General features: G+C 45.3%; 2 protein-coding genes across 2 annotated transcripts; one reads left to right on the top strand and one right to left on the bottom strand.

Annotated features, from left to right (window-relative positions):
• Window positions 1-2,906: 2,906 nt before the first annotated feature.
• Window positions 2,907-6,344, top strand: mtif3 (mitochondrial translational initiation factor 3). The gene is made up of 4 exons (XM_030792509.1): window positions 2,907-3,115; window positions 3,675-4,153; window positions 4,727-4,899; window positions 6,060-6,344. The coding sequence occupies exons 2-4, from the start codon at window positions 3,676-3,678 to the stop codon at window positions 6,327-6,329; spliced, it is 921 nt and encodes a 306-aa protein (XP_030648369.1). The 5' UTR covers window positions 2,907-3,115; window position 3,675; the 3' UTR covers window positions 6,330-6,344.
• A 197-nt stretch (window positions 6,345-6,541) lies between these two features.
• On the bottom strand, window positions 6,542-10,561 carry gtf3aa (general transcription factor IIIAa). The gene is made up of 9 exons (XM_030792508.1): window positions 10,475-10,561; window positions 9,904-10,004; window positions 9,708-9,804; window positions 9,517-9,605; window positions 9,120-9,193; window positions 8,872-8,955; window positions 7,346-7,575; window positions 6,834-6,884; window positions 6,542-6,717 (listed from the first exon to the last, which is right to left on the bottom strand). The coding sequence occupies exons 1-9, from the start codon at window positions 10,559-10,561 to the stop codon at window positions 6,559-6,561; spliced, it is 972 nt and encodes a 323-aa protein (XP_030648368.1). The 3' UTR covers window positions 6,542-6,558.
• Window positions 10,562-27,500: the final 16,939 nt, after the last annotated feature.

The raw sequence follows: 27,500 nt of genomic DNA, 5'->3' as shown, positions 1-27,500 counted from the left end.
TCGTAGAGAGCACGGCAAGAGCATTATGACGTTTGGGAAACGACGGGGCGTTCTTTCTTTCTTTCTTTCTCTCTTTCTTTTTTTTACCTTATGGGAGCGCTGACTCTGTCAGTAGGGCGCGAGGGGGCATTTAGTTCTTCGTTAGAGTTTTTTTTTTTTTTTTTCAGAATGAAACCTCTTCAAACCAATGATGCTGTGTTGTCAGAATATACGAAATAAGCTACATAGTTATCTCAAGTCAGAAATCTGATCACAGGCTTGTTCAAAATTGTCCACGATTGTGAAAGCGTGTCTTAGTTTAGGTTTTATTCGATGTCATAGTTTTGAATGACAGTAAAACACATATGTGCCTTTTCTCGTGCCCACGTTTTGCTCCCGTCACTTACTCGACATCACACCAAAACACAGCCGTTTGTTCACGGTCTCGCGCCAAAGTCGCGCTGACTGGACCGGTTCGCTCAAAGGATGCGCGTAAAAAACAAAAGGAGAAAAGGGAGATTGGTTTAAAAGGAAACATTGTTTGTGATTGTGATCGTGTGTCTATTGAGGAGACCAGACCACAGCATAATTGTCGTGTAGTATCGTAACGTTTTTTTGTTTTCGCGGGTAGAACAGCGACGCGGGGTGCCTGCACCATGAAACGTTATGCTCGCGGGCTAATTAGGAGAAACTAGGAGGAAGCTCGCGGTGTTGCCAATGCTTAGTGAATGCTCTTTCTGCGAGTGCATCTTTCTTTCGAAGCAGTGAACCGTGTACAAATCATCCACCTGCTGCTTCCAAAACGATACACTCTTTTTTTTGTCTTCGCTCCTCCTTTTCAGGAAAGTTACTTGAATTGAGTTTTTTTTCCCCTCTAAACATTACCAGTTCATGCCCTCGCGATTATCCTTATTCTGACCAAAGGCCTCAGTCGAATTCTGAATGGTCACAGAGGTTCATCATTATGTAGTTTTGGCTGTCCTGAAGAAACGGTGACATTGTTGGAGAACGTCCCATGCGTTTGGCCTCCCAATTATTCTCTACATCATAAAATGTTTACCGTATCCAGTGAAAAGAAACTCTGAAGCATTTTACCATGTCAATGGGACTATAGGAATAAGCTTTTAAATAGTGGTTCCTGCTTCTATCCCACTGAAATAAAAGTTGTAGAAAAGAAATAAATGAACTGATGGATAAATTAGAGAACTGTATGATTAGATAGATAGACAGACAGATAGATAGATTGATAGTTAGATACTCTCACATTATGTCTTTTATTCCTCAAAGACTGGCCCATTTTTTTTAATTTTTCTTTTGTCTCTGAGACTTTACCTCTCTCCATTCTTCCCCTTACTTCCCCACGCTGCCTCATGCTGTCATTCACACACAACTGTTAACATAGCAACTGTTGCTCTCACCATGACCTCTGAACCTTTGCCTTTCTGCACTTCCTGTGGAGGGGGGGGGGGGGGGGGGGGGGGGGGGTTGGGGTGGCGAGGAGAGCCTGGGGCACGGGATTGGAAAGAGGGGTGCACCTGTGGTCTTGTGGTCTGACAGGTGATTGTGGGTTACTGAGAGAGAGGGGGGGGGGAGAGAGAGAGGGAGAGAGAGAGAGAGGGAGGGAGAGAGAGAAAGAGAGAGAGAGAGAGAGAGAGAGAGAGAGAGAGAGAGAGGGAGAGTCTCCGCTTGCCTGGCACTGGAGTTCAGGCCCATTGAAGAAAGCAAAGATTAAGCAGTCTTTGTTCCCGGCAGCGTTAAACAAATTAATCTATTGCTGTTCATCTGACTGTAAAATCTCTAGATTTATTATTTTCTATAGGGGCCGAGGCCTGAACTCCCTCCCACCCCCACCGTTATAACACCCAGACCTCTCAGAACACGTCAGAACTCACTGTTGTGTTTGTTTATTTATCTATTTATTTATTTTTACACGAGAGATCGGTTGGGAGTATCTAAAGTTAATTGGAAATATCAACCCCAATAACAAACATCAGAGGAGAAAAAACAAAAAAACATTTCAATAAATACTTAAAAAAAAAGTTACACCCACACTCCCTCTGTCAGTAATTGTCCCACAGGGACGAGGAGAAAAGCCTTTTTGTCTTTCTGTCAGCGTGTCTGTGCATTGCTGAGCTCTGGCCAAACACTAGACAGATTAAAAAGACTTTTTTTTTTTCTCGTGGAAAAGGGGCTACGTCGCCTTTGAACATGTAACATTGAGGCTAGGCCCTCTGGGAGTAATTCATGATCAAAGTTTTGGGGCAAATGACGGAGGAATTAGGATGATGGAGACTTCAATAAGGGTTTTTATAGATGTGGACCCATTACTCTGTAGGATGCCTCTGAAAATATGTTTTTTTACTACATAAGAAAAACGAAGTTAAAAAAAAAAAAACGAAGCCGGGGAGAGAGGTAAAGAAAGGTCAGCTTGTGTCAACTCGAGTTACACACAGATGAACGCGCGAAAGTTGACCTGCGCCATTCCTTGCGGGTTTTTTTTTTTTAATTCTTTTGCTTTTCTTTTTTTTTTAAAATTCTTTTATGTCATTATGCCTTTGAAACGAATGAAGTTTACTTTAAATGCAGAGCCTAGCCATTTTGTTGATTCTAATCCCAAGAAAGAAAGCGGATTCTTACAATTTGATTACAGCTGAGTGGTTTACGGTAACACTGATGAGAGTTTGATAATAACAATAACACGAGGAATAATTTCGCTTTAATGAAAGCTTTAAAGAAACGGTCTCACAGTCTTTATACATATACATCTTTCCTGTTTCCCACGGGTTCTGTCATTTTAATCTAAAATGACAGGCGATGCTAATTGTCACTACAGATGCTTTAAAAAAACTACAAATGCTGAGTGTGTCATCAGTCTGCTGCGCCTTCGTCATCCATCTGCGCGAGCGGTTACGAAAAGGTCCCTTAACTACATGTTTGTAGAACTGAATGTCGACACAATTGTTATACTTTATTTGTTTCACCATCATTTTTAAAGGCGCATTATACGGACAGATATTAAAATTCTTGCATACCATCTGTAGCGGATGATAAACGAATGCCTCATATTGTAGACCTAGCATTTTAGCAATTTTGTATTGACAGCTTCGCATGCATCGACACGCGCTGTACCGATCAAGTAAGTCAGTTCCTCAAATGCATGCCACAGATGTTATGTTATTAACTCAGAAGAACTCTCTCCGAAGTAAACCGAGCTCCCGCATGCGCGTGTGAGTTTAAAACGAGTAACTGAACGTCAAGAGACACCAGCAGAGACAGGGCAGCGTGGACTACACATAAGCACATTTGAGGCTGTAGACATGATTTGTGGGACTTGTATTTAGTTATGTAACTAGTTAAACACACCCATATCCCGACCAAGGAGAATCCCACACGAAACGATTCTGACGTGTCTATGTTATTTACCTATTTATGTATTTGAATTTCTCTTGTGAAAGGTCTTCTCGGGTGGAAACGAGGTGACAGGGATCAGGTGTGAATGTGCGTGTGAGAATGTCTTTAGTGAAGTGCCTTTGATTCAAGGTCACCCTGGCAGTGCTCTGGTAGCATGACTCCGAATCTACAGATACCAGTGCATCTCCTTACCAGTGCATTTCCGTACTGATTCCAATCAACCCTCTGGATCCCACTGCATACCCCTGTCACATTTCTCTCTCTCTCTCTCTCTCTCCCATCAGAATGACTCTTGGTTGTCTGAGGCTAGCTCTCTGCCATGCTGTCAGAGGGGCGTGTACCCACCACTATCGCGCCGCCAGCCCGTCGCCTCTCACCGTGCGGTACAGACCCTCACCTCTCTGCCCTGTGTGGGGGATTTTGGGAAGGTCCTCTCTCTTCTCCACCGAGGCAGAAGGTGGAGGGGGTGAGGAGACAGAGCTCCAGAGGAGGAAGAAGAAGCAGCAGCAGGACCCCCGTGCGAGAGTTACCATCGGCAACGTGGGGAGGAAGATTCCGCAGCGACACATACAGCTTTTGGGCGCAGAGGGCGAGGATTTGGGCACGATGCACCGGGCAGACGTCGTAAGACTGATGGACCAGAACGGACTTAAACTGGTTCCAGTCAACGAAAAGCTGGACCCGCCGGTTTACCGCCTGATGAGCGGCAAACAGATCCATGAGGAGCAGCTGAAACTGAGGGAGAAACAGAAAAGCAAGGCAGGTCTGTCTCTCTCTCTCTCTCTCTCTCTCACACACACACACACACACACACACACACAGGTCTGTCTCTCCCTCTTTCTCACACACACAGGTCTGTCTCTCTCTCTCTCCCTCTCTCTCACACACACACGCACAGGTCTGTCTCTCTCTCTCTCTCTCACACACACACACACACACAGGTCTGTCTCTCTCTCACACACACACACACACACACACAGGTCACCTGCTGATGATATGGTACCTATGATTCTCTGTCTCATTCACAAACATTCATATGTATCTCACTGAAATGCTTTTCTCCTTCATACACATTTTACTTTTACAGTCATTTGCTTTTATAGCTTCGTCATGACCCTCCATGACACCCTCTGGTTTTGGCCTAAAATGTCACACTTTGAGCAGATTCAAAACATTAAGATAAAACATATGATTTGAACTTTATTTTTGAATACTGTCTCTATACAACAGTACAACTGATTTTACAAGGCAGATGTTCCCCGGTAAAAGCCCTAAACGTAGCCGGGAATGGGAATCAGCTCTACACACACTCACGTGCTGTGATGTGGTTTTGCAGGACCAGTCCAGGTGAAAGAGTTGACCATGTCGGCGGACATTGCTCCTCATGACCTAGACACTAAACTACGACAGGTCCAGAGCTGGCTGGACAAGAAACATCACGTCAGAGTCACACTCAAAACAGGACACCCCAGCAGCAGCAGCAGCAGCAGCAACAACACACAGCCGCTGGTGAGAACACACTCTCACGTCTCACACACACACAGACACACACACTGAACCTAAGTTAAACATTGAGTCTGTGCCTGCTGTAGCAGAGGTAGGGACACAGGTAAAAAACCTGCTTTACTTCACTGATTGGTCACTGTGGAGTAACTTATAGAAAGTCGAGTAAAGTGAGGTTCACGGGTAAAGGACAGCATTGTTTTATGACAGGTACATGCATCTGAGATCACCCGCACTGGACAAAGGCAGTAGGTCTCAGTATCATAAGTAACAGAGTTTACATTTAACAACTTAACAGTAACAGCACAGAGATGACTCTGTTTACACAGAGATGACACTGTTTACACAGAGATGACACTGTTTACACAGAGATGACACTGTTTACAAGTGTTGAAAAAAAAAACAAAGCACCAGCAGACACAATGAATAACCTGACAATATTTCACCTGCAGTGGGTGGAACACCTCAGTGATACTGGCCTCTGAAAGCGTCTGTCGGGTTCACATTAGGGCCTGAAAACGTCTATTGGATTCACATTAAGGCCTGGAAATGTCTGTTGGGTTCACATTAATCCACATTTGTGGGGTGTTTCAGTACAGGAACATTTCCCAGTTAGTGAAACTGATGTTGAACCAAAACACTTAACTATTAGAGGAGGTTAGGAACACACTTATTGGCCAGTCTTTGGCTTTTGGCTGAAGTTGTCCAGCAAACTGAGAAATCCTACTTGATGAAATGTCTGTCTGTCTGTGGCTGGTACATGGGAAAAACATCACTGTTCAAATGGATCAGTTTTTTGGTCTAAGTATACATTTCTTTTTGTTGAGCCCTGACTCACTTTAAACCTAAAAGTTAATTCGACACTCATGCCAGGGTTTGAAAAATATTTTTAATGATGAAAACCGCAAACACAATGCACAGTTTACTCACTGGTTTGGCAGGTGTGTTGAAGGAAGTCTGTGCTTTTCAAAGTGCTAACATTAATCTTATTTAAGATTACACCTTAACAGAAACATATATATTTTTTATTTAAGAGTGCAACTGTCCACATGTCACTGTTTAACACTGAGTTATCTGAGGAGAGCCAGAGCACCTTTCCAGGTGAGCGTGGGGCGTGTCCAGGGTCTGCAGTCTATTTACACATGATCTTTTTGACCCCCCCCCAGGACTCCGCCTTGGAGGATATGGTAGGGAGAATGGCAGCACCCGTGGGCTTTGTGTCAAAACCCAGAGTCATCCGTGAGGGCAGAGCAGCCATGTGCATCCTCAGACCACCGTCAGCCAAAGAACTGCGTGAACACGTCGCCAAAATTCCCCAGTCCCAGCACCCAGCCCGAGCCCGACCCGGACACACACGCCCCAGTCTCCGACCCTCCAACAGAGCAGTCCAACATCACAAAAACAGAATGAGATTAACGCTAAAAATACTTCAATAAAGTTACACAGAGCTCTCACTCCTTGTATGTGTCTACAAAGTGAGGGAACAGCATCCAAAAAACAAAACAAAACAAAACAAAAAAACATCAACTGACTGGTGGAAAATTGTCCTTCTGTCCAGATGTCCTACAGGGTAAAGTCTCTGTGAAGATCTGGTGGCTTGCTGGTCTGTTTCCATGACAACGAGCCAGCCAATGAGAGAAAAGTTCATTGTCATGTGGTTGGATCTCAAAGAGAGGCTTCCTGCAGAATGGAGGCCAGTCTGACGGGTTCTGGTGAAGTGACGGTCAAGCTGCTGTTGTCCTCTGATGTTTCTGATGGACGGATCATTTTGGTTTTGCAGCCACTCAGGCGTGAGGCCAGTGATCGCCTTGGACGGGGTTTTCTCTAAAAATGACAGGGGAGGGGGGAAAAAAAAAAAAAAAAGAGTCAACCACCAACCATAAAAACAGACCATATGTGAATTTGTGTAAAGTGATACATTTAGTTACTTGACTGGTCACCTGTTTGTTCCTCTGGGGGTCATGAATCACAGTGTGGCGTTGTAAACTTTGCTGTTAGAGAAAACAGACAGACAATGAGGGTCTATTCCAAACTGAATTCATGTTTATCTTCGTCTAAGCTTCAGCGTCGTAATGGCAAGTGATGAAAATTGTTTCATTTCATTCATTTTTCTTTTTCATTCCGGTTTTCACTCCCATCATGGTTACCATTAATCATCAGTGTAATGACAGAAAACTAATCAGGACAGTGGACCTCCTACAGACAGAACGAGAGTTCTCAGCTTAAAGCAGAGGTTCTCCACAAATTAAACTCAGAGTTTTCTTTCCAGAAACAGCTGTGACAGTAAACAGTACTGGGCAAGTCCCATTGTCCTGTCAGCATTTAACTCACGGTTCCTTAACTCACGGTCCCTTACACTCTGGGTCTTTCAGTGACATAAGGAACCGTGAGTTATCAGTCCACTCCTCTGTGGGTCAGAGACTGGGCGGGGGGGGGGCGGGGGGGGCGGTACCTTCATGGCAAAGCTCTTGGGACAGTCGGGGTAGGGGCAGGAGTGAGGCCGGCGCTCCTCGTGGAAGGACATGATGTGGTTCTGCAGGTTGAACAGCGTGGTGTAGGTGCGCTGGCACTCCGCCCGCGGGCACTGAAAGACCTGCCGCGCCTCCGAGTGAACCCGCTGATGCTGCCGCAAGGCCCAGCTGTCCCGCACCGTCTTCCCGCAGTCCCCGCACGTCAGCACGACTACACACACACACACACAAAAAACACACACGCGCGCACAAAAACAAACAAACACACACAAAAAACACACACGCGCGCACAAAAACAAACACACACATGTATTTTAATCAGTAACCGCTACACAAACAGCTGTAAGAAGACAAGGTTTCAAAGGTAACGAGAACCAAAAACAGCAGGAAGAGGCCCTTATTCTTCTATCTACTCTCTCACTGTCATGTTCACACAGCTTAACAGCACGGATACTATACAAACATCTCACGGTCTCAGTGTGGCTGAACACACGTTTGAAAAACCTATGCGAGAGAAGTCCTCTATTCACACAGAGAGAGGGGTGTACAGGGGCCAGACAGGGTCACGGGACCCTCACAGGAAAAGGAGCAGAGACTAAACTATGTAACTGGATGACAATTATGAAGGCAGCTGTATGACAGTCACTGGGTTCAGTGCTAATTATCGATATGCATCAGATGTAAGACAAGTCTGATGAGCAGTACTTAAGTGTGTGAGTTTGTTACATCTCTCCCAGAGTCTGACAGAGGCCAAACAGCCAGGGGCCTGAATGCTCAGCCGTAAACAGGGCAAAATGATGTAGTGTGTGGAGAGGAGCTGCGCTGTATAATCATGACAGTCCCACACAAACACACGGCAAAAACCTCAGAGAGAGAGGACTGTTCACAGAACTGAGCTCATCTCTAGAGAGAGACAGACACTGGGCTTTGTTTCTCATCGCCACCAAACAAGGGCTTAAAAATGAAGCGCAGAATTAAATACAGACGTCTGTGACACCATCTCAACAACAAGAAAAATGTATGTTATCAGTTTCACACAGCTGACTGAGTGTTCGGTAAAGTGTCTGAGAGACTATAATATGCTTTGTCTTACAACCAGACTTTTGTTTGGAAAAAGCCAAAAAAAAAAAAAACCCTAAACACACAATCATCGCAACCTAACTTCCAAATTTTATGGAAGTTTGTGTGACAGAAATATTCTTTTTTATTGGCTGTGACTTGCTACTGCTGGATGTCTACACTGTTTGCTGTTTTCTGCAGTTGGTCCACTTCCTGTGTGTTAGTTTGAATATCTCTGTTGTTGCACTGTATCACATTTATGCTCAACTATTACTTCTCTGTAAGAATTCAACTTGTCTTTCAATTTTCAAACACACACACAAAAAATACAAGTGCTGATTTAATCAATATGTACCTCACTGTAGGGAGGGAGAGGGAGAGAGAGGGAGAGGGAGAGAGAGAGAGAGAGAGAGAGAGAGAGAGAGAGAGACTGTAGGCTGAGGCTCACCTCTGTGTTGTTCTTTTCTATGCTTTGTTAACTCAGTCCAGTTCTTCCCAATAAACACACAGCCGTCAGCCGTGCAGGGGTAACCTGTGTGAGTGACAGATCACACCTGAGCCCTTAACTACTGAATGAAAGAAAGACTATTTACGAATTTCAAACAAATTGACATAATGGAGAAAACTAGTGCTAGTTTGGCATGAAACAGAACAGCGCTGATGCTAACAGCAGCAGATCAGCATTTGACTGCTAACCTTTGTGAACTTTTTCATGCCGTCTTAGTTTGCTGGCTGTCGGAAATCGTCTCTGGCAACCCTCAAAGGTACATCTGTAGGCAGTAAAACTTCACATTAAATAAAATGCCTCTTGCATACATCTCTGAATCTCTTCAAGACTGAGGCTTCACAGGCTTTAACAATTAAACATATGGAACTACATAGTGACCAATTTATACAGAAAACAGAGTAAGTGAAGCTGGTGGAAGAGGGAAATGCTTTGGCCAAGACATGTAAATCCACATTCCCTAACAGATCTCTGTTATGACGCTTATATACCAACGCAGTTTGTGTTCCAGCGCCTACTCAGGCCCAGTAACCGGTCATTTAAACTCAGAACCACAGGCACGGATCATAGGACAGGAGCGGCTCTTACTGAACAGGAAGCAAGTTGGTGTGTTCACACATGTGAGACTTGAGCTGGTTATTCTTCCTAAAGGCTCTGCCGCAGCCTTCAAACGTGCACTGTTTTAAGACAAGAATACAACAACACCAGCGTAAGGACAACACAAAACACGAACTCAAAGAAAGCGTTAAGACAACGCCGAATCGTGTCCTGTCACTCACAGTGTACGGCTTCTCCTCGTGTGTGTGTTTTCGCATAACGTGTTTCCGTAAGTTGGAGTTTGTAGTGAATGCCTGTGTGCACCCATCTTCGCTACATCTGCAAGTACACAGAAGCATGCAGGTTACAAGTACAGCCTACAACTCTCACAGAAGAACGGGTCGGACACAAACCGGAAGCCGTGAATTTCTCTCTTACCTGAAAGGTCTTTCTTTCGTATGCGTCAGCGCGTGCCGCGCCAGGTGATACTTGGTGCAGAAACTTTTGGTGCATCCCTCCTGTTCGCATTCAAAAGGCTTCTGCCAAATCAAAAATGAACATTCAACAGTTCACTAAAAGGAGGAAAAACTGAGGCCGAAGTCGACGCCTTGTGTACTGCGTTTGTGGTTCTGTGTCTGACTGTCTGGGTTGAAATGACAGCCGGTCGTTTCAATCAGAGATTATGCCCAGCTAATTGAGAAACAATGCATAGCAGAACAGTATTACCTTCTAATCTTTTATTTTTTCGTTAAAATGTGTTGTGAACATTGGAATGGGAGTTCTGAATTGGCGCCAGTAAGATTCCAGCGTTAGGCTAAACAGGACTCCAAGCATTCTCAAAAAACATTGATTACGGGCTCATTTGCTACAGCTCTCCGGATGTGATATGAAAAACGGCGGGAACTGAACATACTGGAGCTAAAACACACCAAGTGAAGCGACGTAACATAATGTTTTCATAAATGTACGCCGACCAAACTGAACTGCATTATTGATCGAGAGCACTCACCAAGCCGGTGTGCTTACAGAGGTGCGCGTCCAGTTTCCATGCCTTATTATACTTGGCATGACAGTCAGGAAACGAACAAATATACATCACGAATGGTGTGTATGGTCCGTCAGGTGATGAAAACAGAAATATACGGTGTGTGTTTTCACGGGTTTTCTGAACCTCGTGTTGATTTCATCGAAGGTGCCATTTTCGATGTCGTCATCTGGACTGTACCATATTTGTTTTTCCTAGGGGGGAGACAACATTTTGATCATCGCGTTGAGATATGTTCTAAATTAGGCGATACCAAGCGTTTTCAATGTGTGACCCATTAGGACAGCGTTTAACAAACATTTTGTGTGACTGTAAATATAAAGATATCAGTTGATGATACTACTTTTGCATTCTTTTAACTTATAAGATACAGTAAACACTACACAAATTGTTGTGTCTACAACCCATTCAAACTCACTTAATGATGATATTGGTTTTATCAGTACAGTAAGTATTTGCTTGTCGGTCCAAACTGTTGCGGGCATTACGAAAACGCAGTCCCACGACAGTCTGTGGAGTGGAGTCGTAAAATAGTGCATTTACTGGAACAGATGCTTCCTTTCTTTGGCAGCTTCTATCAGAAAAGTAAGCAGTTTGGAAACGAATAATCCTCCGATCCCCAAGGCACGAAGTCAAAGTTTAAGAACAAACTATTCTCAGTGCGCGTTGTACTTGGTTTTTGGTATATGTTGAATATCACTAACCATTTTAGGTAACCTTATTATCCGTTTTCCATTAAGGAATAGTTCATTTTCACTGGTTACCCAAAGTCTGAAGAAGTATGATTTTAGTTGCTATGCTACGGAGTTTAGAAAACGGGTAGTTCCACTCCCGTTCTCTGATTGGTGGAAAGGGGCATTCTAAACGCGTTATAATGAGCAGAAAGGCATGGCTGGGGCCCGGCTCTCTTTGCTTTTGTTCTGACTGTACGTCAATACAAATCTCCTCCGCAATCGGGCCGCAAATGATGACAATAACAGCTATGCTAAGATTAGTCATTAAAGAACGTGCGGTTAGTAAATAACTGAGTTAGCAGGTACTTGAGTTTGAAGTAGGCCTATTTGCAACTGCTTTTGAAAGTTTGGTTTCTCGAACTACTCCTTTAAAACACTATAAGATAGTGTCCACAAGAATATCGTGTTGTACTTGGCCGTATTCGTTTTTAATCAATATATTCACAATAAAATGTTTACTTTCTACAATCGATTCACTTGGTTCTTCCGATTCACTTGGTTCTTCCACGCGATCTCCTTAGTGGCGACCCCTAATTGGAAAAACACTGTTTTAAGTAATGCACAGATATTGCTTTCACTTAACTGATACAATAAAGAGAATTCCGATTTCTCTAGCTAGATATTTGAGACGGTCTTTTTTCTTGTCTGTGAGAGTAGTTCTTCACCTGATAAAGGATGAAATATATTTTATGCATGTTTTTATAATTCATTATGTATATGGTTAACTTAGTCGATAATACTGGCAAAAATGAGGTTACTGACATTTCTGGACTTTTCTCCAATTGCTGATCTTCCACTTCATTGACAAAACTATTTTTTATCCTTTTTGAATCGTGTTTGCAGATCAAAGAACAATGTGAATGACCGAAGACTGCCACCCAGTGGTCAAGTTCACAGATGGAAAATAGCAAATATTATCAGCTATGCCGCTTCTACCTGAATGGCGAACCTCAGAATATATTTACGAATTGAACAAAAACAAGACTAAACTATGGTCCATTATCCACCTTTTCTCTGAAAAATCCGTCACAAATAAATAGGTAATGGTTATAAAAACTGACTCTAGGTCACACTTAAGGTCCACGACAACTCTGAACATCTGCACTAAGACACCGTCTTTCTGCTTTACCCAGACGTTGAACTTTTAACGTGTGGGAAACCGCGCTGACACGTCGTGAGGGGAACGGCCTCGTCCGTTCATCGTTTAAGGTTGGCTGCATAATTCTAAGTAATGAATGAATGTAAAGGGGGCAGTCAAATTTCAAAGAGCCCAGATTGATAGTTAACATCCTATTTTCATGGGCACCAACTAAAGCAATTCACCTATCAGGCAAAAATGCGTCTTTTAAAGCCTAAAAACAAGGCAATTCAAAGACTTACCAAACCTAAACCATTAATCCTGGGACCCTGCCTGGAACATTTGTGTGTGTCTGAGTGATCACAGAGGTAACGCCCTGAATGCCACTGATAAAGCTTAACGTTCTGTGTTACTGGTGTGCTTTAAAAGTAGTGATTAAATCATACGCTTGCAATTGTCATAGTGGTAATGTGACTATTAACCATCAGTAGAGTAGGTACTCTACTAAGCGCTGTTATTTTAGCAGCATGCACAAAAATGGCTTTAAACTTGGTGTAAAGTGTTGTTTTACACTGAACTAAACACTGTTGCAATAAATCTGACTTATGACCTAAGTTAGGTGCTGGACGTGATCTCTCTTTACAGCCTATCAGACCTACACTACTTAGCTCCACGGGAATGGTTCAGTTACCTCTCCCTGTCTGCAAAATGTTTCTGTGAATTATAACACACTCTTAGACTGTTAACAAAGTCGTGCTTAACTGAGTGGGGAAATTCCATCCCCACCCTCTGTGTCTCATACACACACACACACACACACACACACAGATCTAGTTTTTAGTATGTCATTATCCCATGTTTATACAATAAGTGTCAGCTTCCATTTCATGCCGTCACTGCATACCCCTCACACACACACACCCCCTGACCACTTACTCCTCACACACACACCCCCTGACCACTTACTCCTCACACACACACACCCTGACCACATACTCCTCACACACACACACCCTGATCACTTACTCCTCATACACACACACCCCCTGACCACTTACTCCTCATACACACACCCCCTGACCACTTACTCCTCACACACACCCCCTGACCACATACTCCTCACACACACACCCTGACCACTTACTCCTCATACACACACCCCCTGACCGCTTACTCCTCACACACACCCCCTGACCACATACTCCTCACACACACACCCCCTGACCACTTACTCCTCACACACACACCCCCTGACCACTTACTCCTCACACACACACCCCCTGACCACTTACTCCTCACACACACACACCCTGACCACATACTCCTCACACACACACCCCCGACCACTTACTCCTCACACACACACCCCCTGACCACTTACTCCTCACACACACACACCCTGACCACTTACTCCTCACACACACACCCCCTGACCACTTACTCCTCACACACACACCCCCTGACCACTTACTCCTCACACACACACCCCCCTGACCACTTACTCCTCACACACACACACCCTGACCACTTACTCCTCACACACACACACCCTGACCACTTACTCCTCACACACACACACCCTGACCACATACTCCTCACACACACACACCCTGACCACATACTCCTCACACACACACCCCCTGACCACATACTCCTCACACACACACACCCTGACCACATACTCCTCACACACACACCCCCGACCACTTACTCCTCACACACACACACCCCCTGACCACTTACTCCTCACACACACACACCCCCTGACCACTTACTCCTCACACACACACCCCCTGACCACTTACTCCTCACACACACACCCCCTGACCACTTACTCCTCACACACACACACCCTGACCACTTACTCCTCATACACACACACCCCCTGACCACTTACTCCTCATACACATACACCCCCTGACCACATACTCCTCATACACACACCCCCTGACCACTTACTCCTCACACACACACCCTGACCACTTACTCCTCACACACACCCCCTGACCACATACTCCTCACACACACACCCCCTGACCACTTACTCCTCACACACACACACCCTGACCACTTACTCCTCACACACACCCCCTGACCACATACTCCTCACACACACACACCCTGACCACTTACTCCTCACACACACACCCCCTGACCACATACTCCTCACACACACACCCCCGACCACTTACTCCTCACACACACACACCCCCTGACCACATACTCCTCACACACACACCCCCTGACCACTTACTCCTCACACACACACACCCCCTGACCACTTACTCCTCACACACACACCCCCTGACCACTTACTCCTCACACACACACCCCCTGACCACATACTCCTCACACACACACACCCTGACCACATACTCCTCACACACACACACACCCTGATCACTTACTCCTCACACACACACACCCTGACCACTTACTCCTCACACACACACACCCTGACCACTTACTCCTCACACACACACACCCTGACCACATACTCCTCACACACACACCCCCTGACCACATACTCCTCACACACACACCCCCTGACCACTTACTCCTCACACACACACCCCTGACCACATACTCCTCACACACACACCCCCTGACCACTTACTCCTCACACACACACACCCTGACCACTTACTCCTCACACACACCCCCTGACCACATACTCCTCACACACACACACCCCTGACCACTTACTCCTCACACACACACCCCCTGACCACATACTCCTCACACACACACCCCCGACCACTTACTCCTCACACACACACACCCCCTGACCACATACTCCTCACACACACACCCCCTGACCACTTACTCCTCACACACACACACCCTGACCACATACACCAAACACCAGGCTCTTCCCAGAGCCACTTAGACACACACACACACACACACACACACACACACACACACACACTCAAAACAAACACAAAAGCATGTGCCCTGACCACATATACACACTACCAACCGCTTTATGCAACATCACTTACACACACATACACAGAGTCTGGGATTGATTTAAAGACAGCTGAGACATATATTTATGACAGACATTTAAAGACAGCTGAGACATATATTTATGAGAGACATTTAAAGACAGCTTAAAGACATATATCCAGGCAAACGACTGCAGTGAGAGAACTGAAATTGTTGGGACAAATGAATCAATAAGGTTTCATGATCTGTTTTGTTGTAAAAACTCATTCTGTCCCACTGAGGCACTGACAAATTGACCATCAGTATTAGACAGACACTCGTAACTTGTTGTTTGGTTCACTTAAAAGAACATATGCTGTGTTTAAATGTCTCTAACTTTTCCTGACCCTGTTGTCCTAACATAGACACACGCACACACACCACACACACACACACTCACACACACACACACACACACACACGCACATACACACACGCACACACACCACACACACAGGGCCGGCCACTTCCTAATAAAGAACCTTGTGCTTTGAACGTGATAATACAGGTTAAACCCGAGTCCTGCCCTTTTAGACCAGAGAATCCTGTCTATGAGAGACATGACACATCTTTTGATTTGTCTGACCCCAGAGACACAAAACTCAATGAGTCACAATAGAGAGATAGCATTCAGAGAGACAGCTGCTGCTGAAGACACCCTAACACGCACACACACACTCACACACACACACACACATACACACACACATACACACACATACACACACACACACGCACACACACACACACACACACACGCACACACACGCACATACACACACATACACACAAACACACACACACTCGCACACACACACACACACACACTCGCGCGCACACACACACACACACACACACACACACACACACACACACGCACACACACTCACACTCACACACACACACACACATACACACACACATACACACACACACACGCACACACACGCACACACACACACACACACACACACACATACACACACATACACACAAACACACACACACTCGCACACACACACACACACACACACTCGCGCGCACACACACACACACACACACACACACACACACACACACTCACACTCACACACACAGACACACACAGACACAGACACACAGAAACAGACACACACACACACACGCACACACACACATACACACACAAATGCACACACACACACGGGCACGCGCACACACACACGGGCACGCGCACACACACACACACACACACACACACACACACACACACACACACACACACACACACACAAACACACACACACTTCTGGTCCTGGACATAAGCAGAAGCGCATGCCCGGTTAATTAAGGGTTTTAATCCTCCGTGCTGTCGGCTGGACGGAGCTGTGAGCTCACGTGAAGCCCAGCGAAAGCCCAGCCAGGGGGTCTCAACTGGGGGGGGGGGTGCACAGGGTCTCCTCTGTCTTCCATGTTAATAGTATGTTTAAAGAAGAGCATATAGCACACAGGGGTTGGGGAGGAGGGGGTCTTCTCTTCACACCGAGACAATAACTTGGATCTTCCATTCAGCACGAAGAACATATGACGATCTGACAGTGCTCTGGACGCTGCCTCACAGATACGTCTGAGTTTTTGTTTCAGGGGGACATATCTGAACTCAGAGAGGGGAAAACGGTCAGGAACACACTGCAGGCAGGTGCAGAGATAGTAAAATGCCATCCGGTTGTGAGTGTGCTCTTCTGAGACTCTGAAAAACAATGATAGCACAAGACAGCTATGCCTGGGGTTCCCCACTGGACTCTCAGCCTTTTGTCTTTCCCAAGATAGTTTTCCCAGGAGCAACTCTAGCCGACGGGATTCCACCGGTAATCATTCCTCACTTCACTATCTGACTCCACATTACCAGCACACTCATTTCGTTTTACTCTCCCAGTTCCCGTTCCCAGTTCATTTTTCCAGTTGACTTGCTGGTTTCCACACTTCCAGTGTGCAGCTGTTGCTGTCTGGGTTCCTGACTGCTGCACACCTCCGCCTGACAGAGTATCACACTCCACAGACCACAGGCGGGAGACCTGCGTCTACACTGGTCACGTCACTCTTATCTTGCTTTTTTAATGTTTTTTTTTTTAAACGTCTCCGTGGTGAATTGTTGCCATGGTGTCTCAGAACATAGAATGGGAACACTGTGGAACTCAGGAATGAGACATGGCACGTTTCGAAATGTTTAAAGCCTTTAGGTCTTGTAAGACCTTGGCTTTCAATCTGCGCTCTCTCTCCCTCTCTCTCTCTCTCTCTCTTTTTCTTTCTCTCTCTTTCTCCTTAATCGTACCAGATGCCATCGGAGAACGCCTGTGACAGGCAGGTCGGAAATCAGGCATGTCGTGAGTGTAACACAGCATTACTGGAACCTTAGCTTAAGCTCATGATCAGTATTCAAAACATTCGTACTTCCACTGGAACACGTTAACAAACAGAGGAAACAACCTATCGTTGTCATGGTTATCAAGAAACATTGGGATTTGACATTCTGAAATGTTGAAACGTCGAACAGTTAAAGTGTAGGTGCCTTTAGAGTGAATGTGTAACATCTGTGAGAGCACGTTGAGTGTAAGCCCCTCTGACTGATTTTCTGCTTGATATTTTCTGTGATTTTCTGTTTCTCGCTGTTGTTGGCGTGAGTTGCGTATTCTCTTCATCCTGCAGCATATGCACGATTCAGTCTTGGGTTCCCTGTCACTGGGCCGTCAGTGGGTTACGGCCGACCACTGGATCTACTGTCATGTCACAGTAAAGCACTCCACAGTGTCACACACAGACATGACCATGGCTGAATAAGTCCACAGACGATAAAAGACGTGTAGACATTTTGTGGTGGACCAGCATGATTTGCCACTGAACGAAACGTTAAGGTCGAACAAACGTGGTAGAGGTATTTCCCTTCTAGATCATCACCTCCGTGTGGGTCCAGTGGGGTTACTGGGAGAGATACCAATCCCACACTGCCATTCTGCTGGGATGGTACCTTCTCCTCTCTCTTCCTCACCAAACCCTTCATGCCCCCCTCCAACTTCTCCCTACCCCTCTCCACCAACTGCTCCCCTGCTTCCCTCTCTGCTCATCTGACAAAGGTGCCAGTGATGGGGGTGGAGAGGGGCGGAGCCAGTCGGCAGGGCACCCTAGCCCTTGGTGAGGACCACAGGGGCGGGTCTAATCACATTAGGATGGGTGGGTTGAGATGGGAAGTAGACAGCAGCGTGAAAGCCTCAGAAACGCTGGCACAACTAATCCCCTTATTCCAGGGAAAAGAAAGAGGGGACGCTGGCGCTTCCCGACGGCTGAGAAAAAACCTCTCGACGTTCCCAGGAGTGAGTTCACCTGTATGGTAACACTGTGGAATAGGGCCTTTTGATTCCTGTTACAACCAGACAATCAGCACTTGGCACGTACCAATGGGTTTTTTTTTCCTGCACCCCCTGACCCGTCTCACGCGCACACACACACACACACACACACACACACACACACACACACACACACACACAACCCCCCCACCCTGGACACTGGGTTATTGTGGGTGTATTGTGTATTACAACAACAAAACACAGACAGTGGCATTCCATTAGATTCTCTTTCAGGCTTGTATGATGCCACCCTCTTAAAAAAGTCTACAGAACCAGTGTCTGTCCTTCAGACAGAGGACAGGGTGAGTGTTTTGTGTGTGTACGTGCGTGTGTGCATGCATCCATGCGCGCGTGTGTCTGTGTGTTTGTGTGTATGTTTGGTGTTTGGGGCACATGTGTGTGTGTGTGTGTGTGTGTGTGTGTGTGTGTGTGTGTGTGTGTGTGTGTGTGGTGTTTGGTGTTTGGAGTGTGTGTATGCGTGTGTTTGGTGTTTGGGGTGTGTGTGTGTGTGTGTGTGTATGCATGTGTTTGGTGTTTGGGGTGTGTGTGTGTAGGGAGGGGGTCTCTGTTTGAAACACATGGCTTACTTCAGCTCCAGATTGTTCCTGCACCCGAGTTCAGCCTTAATACAAACCTTAGCATGGCGCAATACAAAAGGATGCGCCTGATAAAACAGCTTCCTGCTGTGTTAGCCAGCAGATGGCCACTGCGGCAGGACACTTAAAGAACACCGGGACACGTAGAGAGGGGGGGGGGAGACTTGTCTGTCATGTCAGCCTCTCTCTGGGAATGGTGGGACGTTAGCCTCTCTCTGGGAATGGTGGGGCGTCAGCCGGGGATCGGAATTCTGGGCTCTCCCTGCCGTCAGTTCAGATCTGTCAAATTTTCCCTCTTAATCGCTCCCTCCATCTCTCTTCTCCGCTCTCCTCTGTTCTCTCTCTCTCTCTCGCTCTCTCTCTCTCTCTCTCTCTCTCTCTTTCTCTCTCTCTCTTTCTCTCTTTCTGTGGTCTTTATGGGTTTTGCTTTTGTAAAAGCAGAGGCAGGGATTAAGTTTGGTGGTAAAATAGTGATTTAATGATCTTAGCATGGCTGTGTGCACCACTTAAACCATCAGCCCAAACAAACAGAGCCCCAGTGGATTCCTGGCCTGTAGGGAATCGCTATGGGAACCGTGTGCGAGCGTTGCAGGAAAACAGGGGGTGGGGGGGGGTGTGTGGGGGGGGGGGGGCTTTTGAAGCAAAACACCAGGAGCTCTCGATGTCTTGTAAGAGGTTTTTAATTCCACCCCCCCCCTCAAAAAAAAAAAAACAACAATTTTAAAGTCTCCAAACAAGAGGAGAGGAGTGTGAGAAAGATCGTGGGTAAGGAAAGACACACTAAACAGACCACCAGGTGCACAGTGCGCGTGATGGGGAACGGTAAACAGAAGTCTGAAAGAGCAATGGCATCCGCTCACCAGCCGGTTTTTGTGAAAGTGTAGAAAGTGCTCATCCCATAGTGCCTGAACGATTCAAAAAGAGCTTAAAAAGGCTGACACAAGTTTAAACACCATCCAGAGAGAATTCTTCAGCATAGCGCTTTGAAGTTAATAAATAAATTTGTGTGTGTGTGTGTGTATGTGTGTGTGTGTATGTATATCTCATACATATACATTTCAAATAAATATATTTCAAATGTATGGTACACATTACACATACTAAGTGAGTGGTATGGTCATTAACTTAATTTATTTATTCTATATAATGTATTCATTATTAATTAACGCAATTAATATTTAATATATAAAGACATAATAATCCACACAAAATGAACAGTATGGTTTAGTTCATGTTTTAAGTGAATTGATTCATAAGTCTTGAGTCATGACCACTCAGTGGCGGCTTCAGTGGATCCTGAAACCAGTGAAGTCAATCCTTAGGTCATATTACACCAATGACCTGGTAACACAGAACAATGGGGACTTCACGCTTTCGCCACACTGCATCTCTGTTTGAAACCCACATACAAATGGAACACTCTTCTAAAATATACGCCTCAAAAAAGAAAAAAACACAGAGAAAATTTCAGATGAGTTCGGTGTTTAAAAAACGTCTGGAATTTGAAGCGATAAAGGTTTTGTTTTAATGCCATTGTGTTCGGGAATTCTCTAGGAGACTGCGGTCAACTTACCCCATTCACTGGCTGGACAATAGACCCGGCGTTGGGTTTGAATCATTAAAAAGTTGTAATCTGCGGCTATTGTGTTGACAAAAGGGGTCTGTTTTTTGAGTCCTAACCAGAAGGAATGTTGATAGCAAGCCCCCACCGTCTATCTCTCCGGATTTGGAACATACAATCAGATCAAGGCCCTATCAGAACAGCGATCATTACCCCGGCATTTACCCAGGAGGCAAAGCTTTGTGTTCAATGAAGAGTGGATATACACTGATTCTGCGGGCTTCACTACGTTAAATACTAAGTTAAAAGAATATGTGAAGAGATGTGCTGAATTTTTCAACATGGGTTAGAGCTGAAAGAACTTTCTGATTCTAGACTCACACTACAAGATCACACTACATGACAAGATCCATCAACTACATCCACACTCTAACTGGTTACCCGAACTCATCAAGAACACAGACACAGAAACAGACAGTCGCATAAAACATAGAATAATCATATAAAATATATCAAACTAAGTTTTAGATGACAATCAATAATTATTTTTATTTCTATGCACTTCTTTCTGAATTGGAGAATTCCAAAGCTGCGTCTGAGAGAGTGACTGAGTACAGATTAACTTAAAGTAATGGCAGAATTAGAATCGAAAAACAAATCAGAAAGTCAGAGGAGAACGGGTCGAGTAAAAATGCAAAGTGCTCTGGTGCTTTGAGCAGTCACAGTGACCAGGCTGTGGGGTTAGAAAGGAGAGGGACACAGAGTTCTCAGAGGTCACACTGGGGTCAGCCTAAGGATTACCCCCCTCCCCACCTCAAGTCCTCCACCCCTCCTCCCCCCCGTCCTTCAGCTCCTCTCTGCCTGGTTTTGGTAGATGAGGGGTTTGATCTGGTGAACTGTGCTCTGCAGAGTCAGGTAAACACACAGGTTCTTTGCCCAGTCAGAGAGTCTGAGCGTCTTTCAGTCTCCCTAGTGCAATGCCGGATTTGTCCCACTCTGCCTGTCTGGCTGGGGATGTCTGTGCAGACACTTGTGTGTAGGAGGTAATTGGGGGTCGGGGAGAGGGGTGGGGGGGGGGGGGGGGGTGAAACCCGGCGTTTTTACCTCATGCATGAGAGAGGTTTGGACTGACAACAGTAGGACAGTGCCAGAGTAAGGGGAGGAAAGGTAGAAAATTCTACAAATTCGTCATAAAATGTGAATAAAGATGACAAACGTGTGCTCGGTGTCAAAACAGCTTCATTTTCAGAGTGCAAGGTCAGGCTCGGGGCTCTGATCTGAGTGACGTCTTCATTTTTACATCTGTCAAAAAAATTAAGGCTATCCACACAATACTGATTAGTCGCATAATGGCTGTTAGCTTAGCTGGTAAGAGCAACATCCTAGACACTGAAGTGTAAAAAGCAGGTGTTCCAGGCTTCTCGGGGTGCCTCGAACACAAAAGTATGATCTGGCACCAGATTCGAGCTGCCAATAGAGGATGAACTTCCGACCGAAGGGATCTGCATGTCGTCCTCTGAGATGTTGCCAATCCGTTTGGATCAGTCTCCCGTATCTTCATTTGGCCTGTCTTCGGTTTCTTTAATGTGTCCACATCCGTGACAGATCTCGTCAGAACTTACTTCCAAGACCTGCAGTTACGCCTCATACAGCATCTGAATGCACCGTCTCTCAGCGAGAAGTTGGTATCATGGCAGGATGTATCATCTCCCCTCTGGCCTTTATCATGACTTTGGAACTAATCATCAGAGCATCCAGGTGGATGGTAGTTAGTCTGGATAGCAGCCTGTCGTGTGGTTTTATGTGGATGACATGAAAACCCTGACGTCAGTCAAGGCATGCACCAACCAGCTGCACCAACCAGCTGCTGGAAACTTCACAGAAACATTCAGTAGGCATAGATGGAAATTAAACCAGAAGTATATCTGTTGTCAGAGGAAAGTTGGTTGACCAGAGATTCTACACTGATAAAGAGCCAATTCCAGTGGTTTGGAGAAGTTAGTCAAGACCCTGGGAAGGTGCTACGACACCATCCTCAAAGACACAAAGCAAGTAAAACAGCTGAGGCAGGAGAACAGCTGAGGGCTTATCGGTCATACAGTCTGAAAGGACAGAAAGCCTGATCGACTCCTTTGTAATTAAATGGCTTGGTCTTCCGCAATGACTCAGCAGCGTAGGACTCTGTGGAAGAGGAATCCTGGAGCGATGGGTTTTTAGCCTCACAGAGCAGTATGAACGTATGACTGTAAGTGAATCTGACGGGGCCCTGTGCTGACAGGGTCGTGTGCTGACAGGGTCGTGTGCTGACGGGGTCCAGGCCATACGTGAGGAAGTCCTCCAGCTGTCTACACGGAGATGGTGGAATCTGATGGAAGCTGTTCAGGTGGAAAATCTGCCCTGAAGGCACAGAGACATGGATGGATGGATGGATGGATGGATGGATGGATGGATGGATAGGCAGATGCAACAGGGGAGAAAAGGCCTGGGCTTGAGGATGAGCATTCACACCAACGTGATCTAAAGCAACACTGTCACAGCAGCGACGGCTGGTTGTTGGAGAGATCCGTCAGCAGGAGGAGGGAGACGCATGAAGGCCGTCTCTCAGGATAGGTAGGGACAGTGGATAAGGCGAGAGAGCGGACAGAAAAGACAACTCGGCTGAAAGGAGGTTTAAGAGATAGAGCCAAACAGAATCAGTTACACCATCTATACAGCCATCTGTGATGAATAAATAATGTAATAACCGTCATTCAGGAGGAAGAGAAATGATCAGTGAGGTCCTTCCCAAAAACCAATCCAGGCTCACTGTGTGCAGCCTGAGACTGGAAGATGCTATCGTGTACCCAGACTGGAAACTCAGGTTTCCTCCTGGGATCACCACAAGCAACCTCAGACGAGACCTCGTGCTGTACAACCAAGTCCATGTGCGGCTGGTGTACGTCGATGACCTGACAGTTCCCTAGGACGATTCTGTGGACACAAAGGCTCAAAGAGCTGAAGGTTACAGAACCTGCAGGAGGGGCGAAGCGACCCGGCCGGTGAGGTTTGGTCGGCTATGCACGCCGTGTAGCATCGAGGCCCGGTTAACCGTGTGAGCACTGAGTAGCAGCGAGGGTCAGGTCAGTGGGGTTCAGTAATGTGGAGATGTGAGGACTGGGTGTGTTGTATAATGGAGAGGGTGAGTTAGTTGAGTCTCTCGTGTAACTGTGATGTTTGTCTTGTTGTGGGTGTGGTGTCGCAGTGAGGTTTTGTTAGTTGTGAGTGCATCAACATCAAAGAGAAAGGCTGCCCACTTGACAAGCCTGAGGAATCGGCCAGCCATTTCACTCCAGATGTACTCAGTCATTGAGCAGATTGCAACATCAAGTCTTAAGGAGTTGCACCACACACTAATAAGTAATGTGAACTTATAAGTAATATAATATAAGCTCGTGATTGCTATATTTTTGTGGAACGGAAGAGCTTAGCGTAGTCAAACTGTCACTGGCCATACATTCTGGATGTTTTACCAGTATGACTCCACATACTGTCTCTATGCTGTGGTTATGGTGTCTGTGCTGTAGCTTTTGCTAACCAGTGCCGTGCTGCTTTGACACACAAATGAAACCTCATTTGTGTTTGGTTTTATATGACAAAGGCTGGTCATTGCCAAGCCTCCTCACAGTTTAATACCTTAACAGTAGCAAAAACATGCTGCATTTTGTCTTCAAAGCACCCCTCACATAATCTGATTCCTTTTCACACAGCCACCAAAACACATGACAGACTGAAAGAAGTGTATGAGGAAAAATATTGAAATGTTGTGCATTAACAGACAAGATGACACACACTTAGAGTGTGTAAAATCATTTTCTCTCACTGAAAGATTAAAAAAATAACGAGTGTCTAGTCTGAGGACCCTTTGTCCTGCTCTCTGTCTAGCTCGTTGTCTTCTGGAGCATGTGTTTGTTTGGTGCACAGAGTTCATCTAATTAGGTCTGTATTGAGTGGAAGTCTTTGTCAATGCCCTCTCCTCTTGGCAGCAGCCATCGTTTAGCCAAATGACTCCTCGCTGACAGGTGCTCGACACAAACCGTCTTACCCTCTGGAGTACTTTTTCGCTGAGCTTGTTTTTATTCTTCCTTCTCTTTCTGTTGGCCGGAGAGAGTGTACTAATTTCATTACCTCTTAAATGAACAGCATTGACAGAGAGAGAAAGATTAGATAGCAGCTTTCAGCAGAGCAACAGGTTTGAGTAGTTCTCTGTGGCACACACTGCCACTTAGTGGTCAGTAGACGCCATTACACTCAGAGCGATTACTGTCCATGCACAAATGCTAGGACTGTATCTCTGGTTTGTGCAGTACTGTTGTGTTGCAGAAGATCACATTCACCGTTTCCAGAGGGGTAAAAGTACTGAATTTCTGCATGTAAGTTCAAGAGAACGTGAAAAACTTTAGTAAAAGTGTTCTTCCAAAACTGTTAATCTGTGGAAGAACTGCCTTGGTACTGAAATATGCAGTAGTCTTCACAGTCATAAAACATGGCAGCCTGAAACACATTAATAACCCCACTAATAATATGTTTTAAAATGCCATTCTGGCAGGGCTTTTTGTTCAGTTTCAGCCGAGGCTGTTTTTCAAAGACTTTGTCTTGTCTTAATTGTGGGGTAAATATCTGTCTTCCTACACTCTGTGTCGTTCCTCAGACAGCTGAAACAGACAGAGATGTGCTGAGCGAGATGGATTTGTCAACTCCATGCTCCCCATTAAGCATTGGTGTTAAAAGCAGCCAGTCTGCCCTGTGTTCTGACTGGTTTAAGTAGAAATCTGTCTGAATAAACCGCAGAGCAGTAAACAAGTTCACCTCTCTGACACACTGGACTGAGACAGTAATAACACCACGTAATATAGAAAAGTAAACAGCACATTTCTGTTAAACTGCTGATAAATAAAAGAATAAATATTGCTCTTTTGTATTTAAAATAATTTGTCCTGTAAGCAGTCTCCTCCTATTTAATGACCTTCCACACAAATTATTCACAGTAATAAACCGAGAGGATCACGGTAGCCATGTGGTGTTTGAGTTTGTAACAGTGCTGTCTGCTGAAGAATGAAACTAAAGTGGTAAAAAAAAAATTCACTGTCACTATCACTGGTGGATTCAGACAAGTCTTTATTCACAGTTTGAAGAATATGACAGAGAGGGGGACACGTGTGGAAATACAACACAGAACTCAAACACTGCACACCGCACACCGAACTCTCTGTCTCCCATTTACTCTCACTCCATATAAAGGCTGAACTGAAGAACCACGGACAAAATGAGGTTAATAATTAGATAAAATAATTTAAACCTGAATAAAATAAATGATTATTCTCTTTCATTGTTTCTCACTTTAAAAAAAAACCTGAAAGCTAGAGTAGAGAGAATGGCCTAAAGGAACAAAAGTCTCGTAACCATGGACACTGTTTGTTTGCATTCTGAAAAAAAAAAACAACAACAAAAACAAAAACCCTGCATTCAGTAACTGAAACGGGCAATGCAAAATTAGGTAGCCCTCTTCTGTCCATCCCTAAATCCTCAATAAACATTTTAACACATAGTTTATACATTTCATATCCTGACACCAGAAACACTCTCCCATGCAAATATACGGCAGGAAAATCTGTGCAAAATTCATCTTAGGCCAGGAGCTGACCTCAGGTCAGTGGATAAAATGTGTGAAGAAAGTAAATATTTGGTTGACAGTAAATATCGATGAGGAGACTGACTGATCTAAATCTGACTGAACTCTGACACCTTGGCCCTGTTTACACCTTGCATTCTAATCCGATTTTGGTGATCCGATCTCACCTGGCTTTGGAATCCGTGTCCCGACTGACCACTTGAGATCGGATCTCACTTCCCCGCTCTATATGCAAATAAACACGTAAATCACTTCCAACACGTCACCCCTTTCACTGAATTTCACTTTTGCTTTTTTTTAATTAGAAATATAACATGTGAGATGTCACACGAATTTGGTGATCATTGATCGCTGTTTTGGGACATTAAGGCACATTAAGCTGTTTCCTTATGATGGGCGTCAGTGGAGAGGAAAACGCTTAACGTGAGATAATGACCATACTCCTAGGATTTAGATTTTATTTTTTGACATGAGCAGGCATTTCTAACAAGAGATGTCCGAGAGAAATTTGGCGATCATTGATCGCAGTTTTGGAACATTAAGCTTTTCCCCCTTAAACGTTGTTGTTTCTAATCAGCGGAAGGCATCAAGTCTGTCGGAAATTAGAAGAAGAGGAAGAAGAAGAAGAAATCAAAACTATATCCATTTTGCCTTTTGTTGTTGTTGTTGTTGCACTTTAATATGATGTCGAATGTGTACTTAGGCGAGTGAGTTCGTATTTCCGCGTAAGCAGAGGACTTCAGTTGAGCAGGCGCTCGTTCAGTGTGGTCGAGTTCGCGTTTACACTGCTATAAGAATGTGGTCACGTGCGGTTCAGACCACCTCCGAATGTGGTCTGAGTGATCGGATCTCGATGCGACTTCAGTGCGCACTGGATGCGTTTACACCTGTACTTTTGAGCTGTCCACTTGTGATCGGATCACCAAAATCGGATCTTAATGCAAGGTGTAAACAGAGCCCTTGACTTCAATTCCCAGCC

This window comes from Chanos chanos, chromosome 15, assembly GCF_902362185.1.
Source record: "Chanos chanos chromosome 15, fChaCha1.1, whole genome shotgun sequence".
NCBI classification, from domain to species: domain Eukaryota; kingdom Metazoa; phylum Chordata; class Actinopteri; order Gonorynchiformes; family Chanidae; genus Chanos; species Chanos chanos.
Note: the sequence above shows the minus strand (reverse complement) of the source record. Positions and strands in the feature narration are given on the sequence as shown.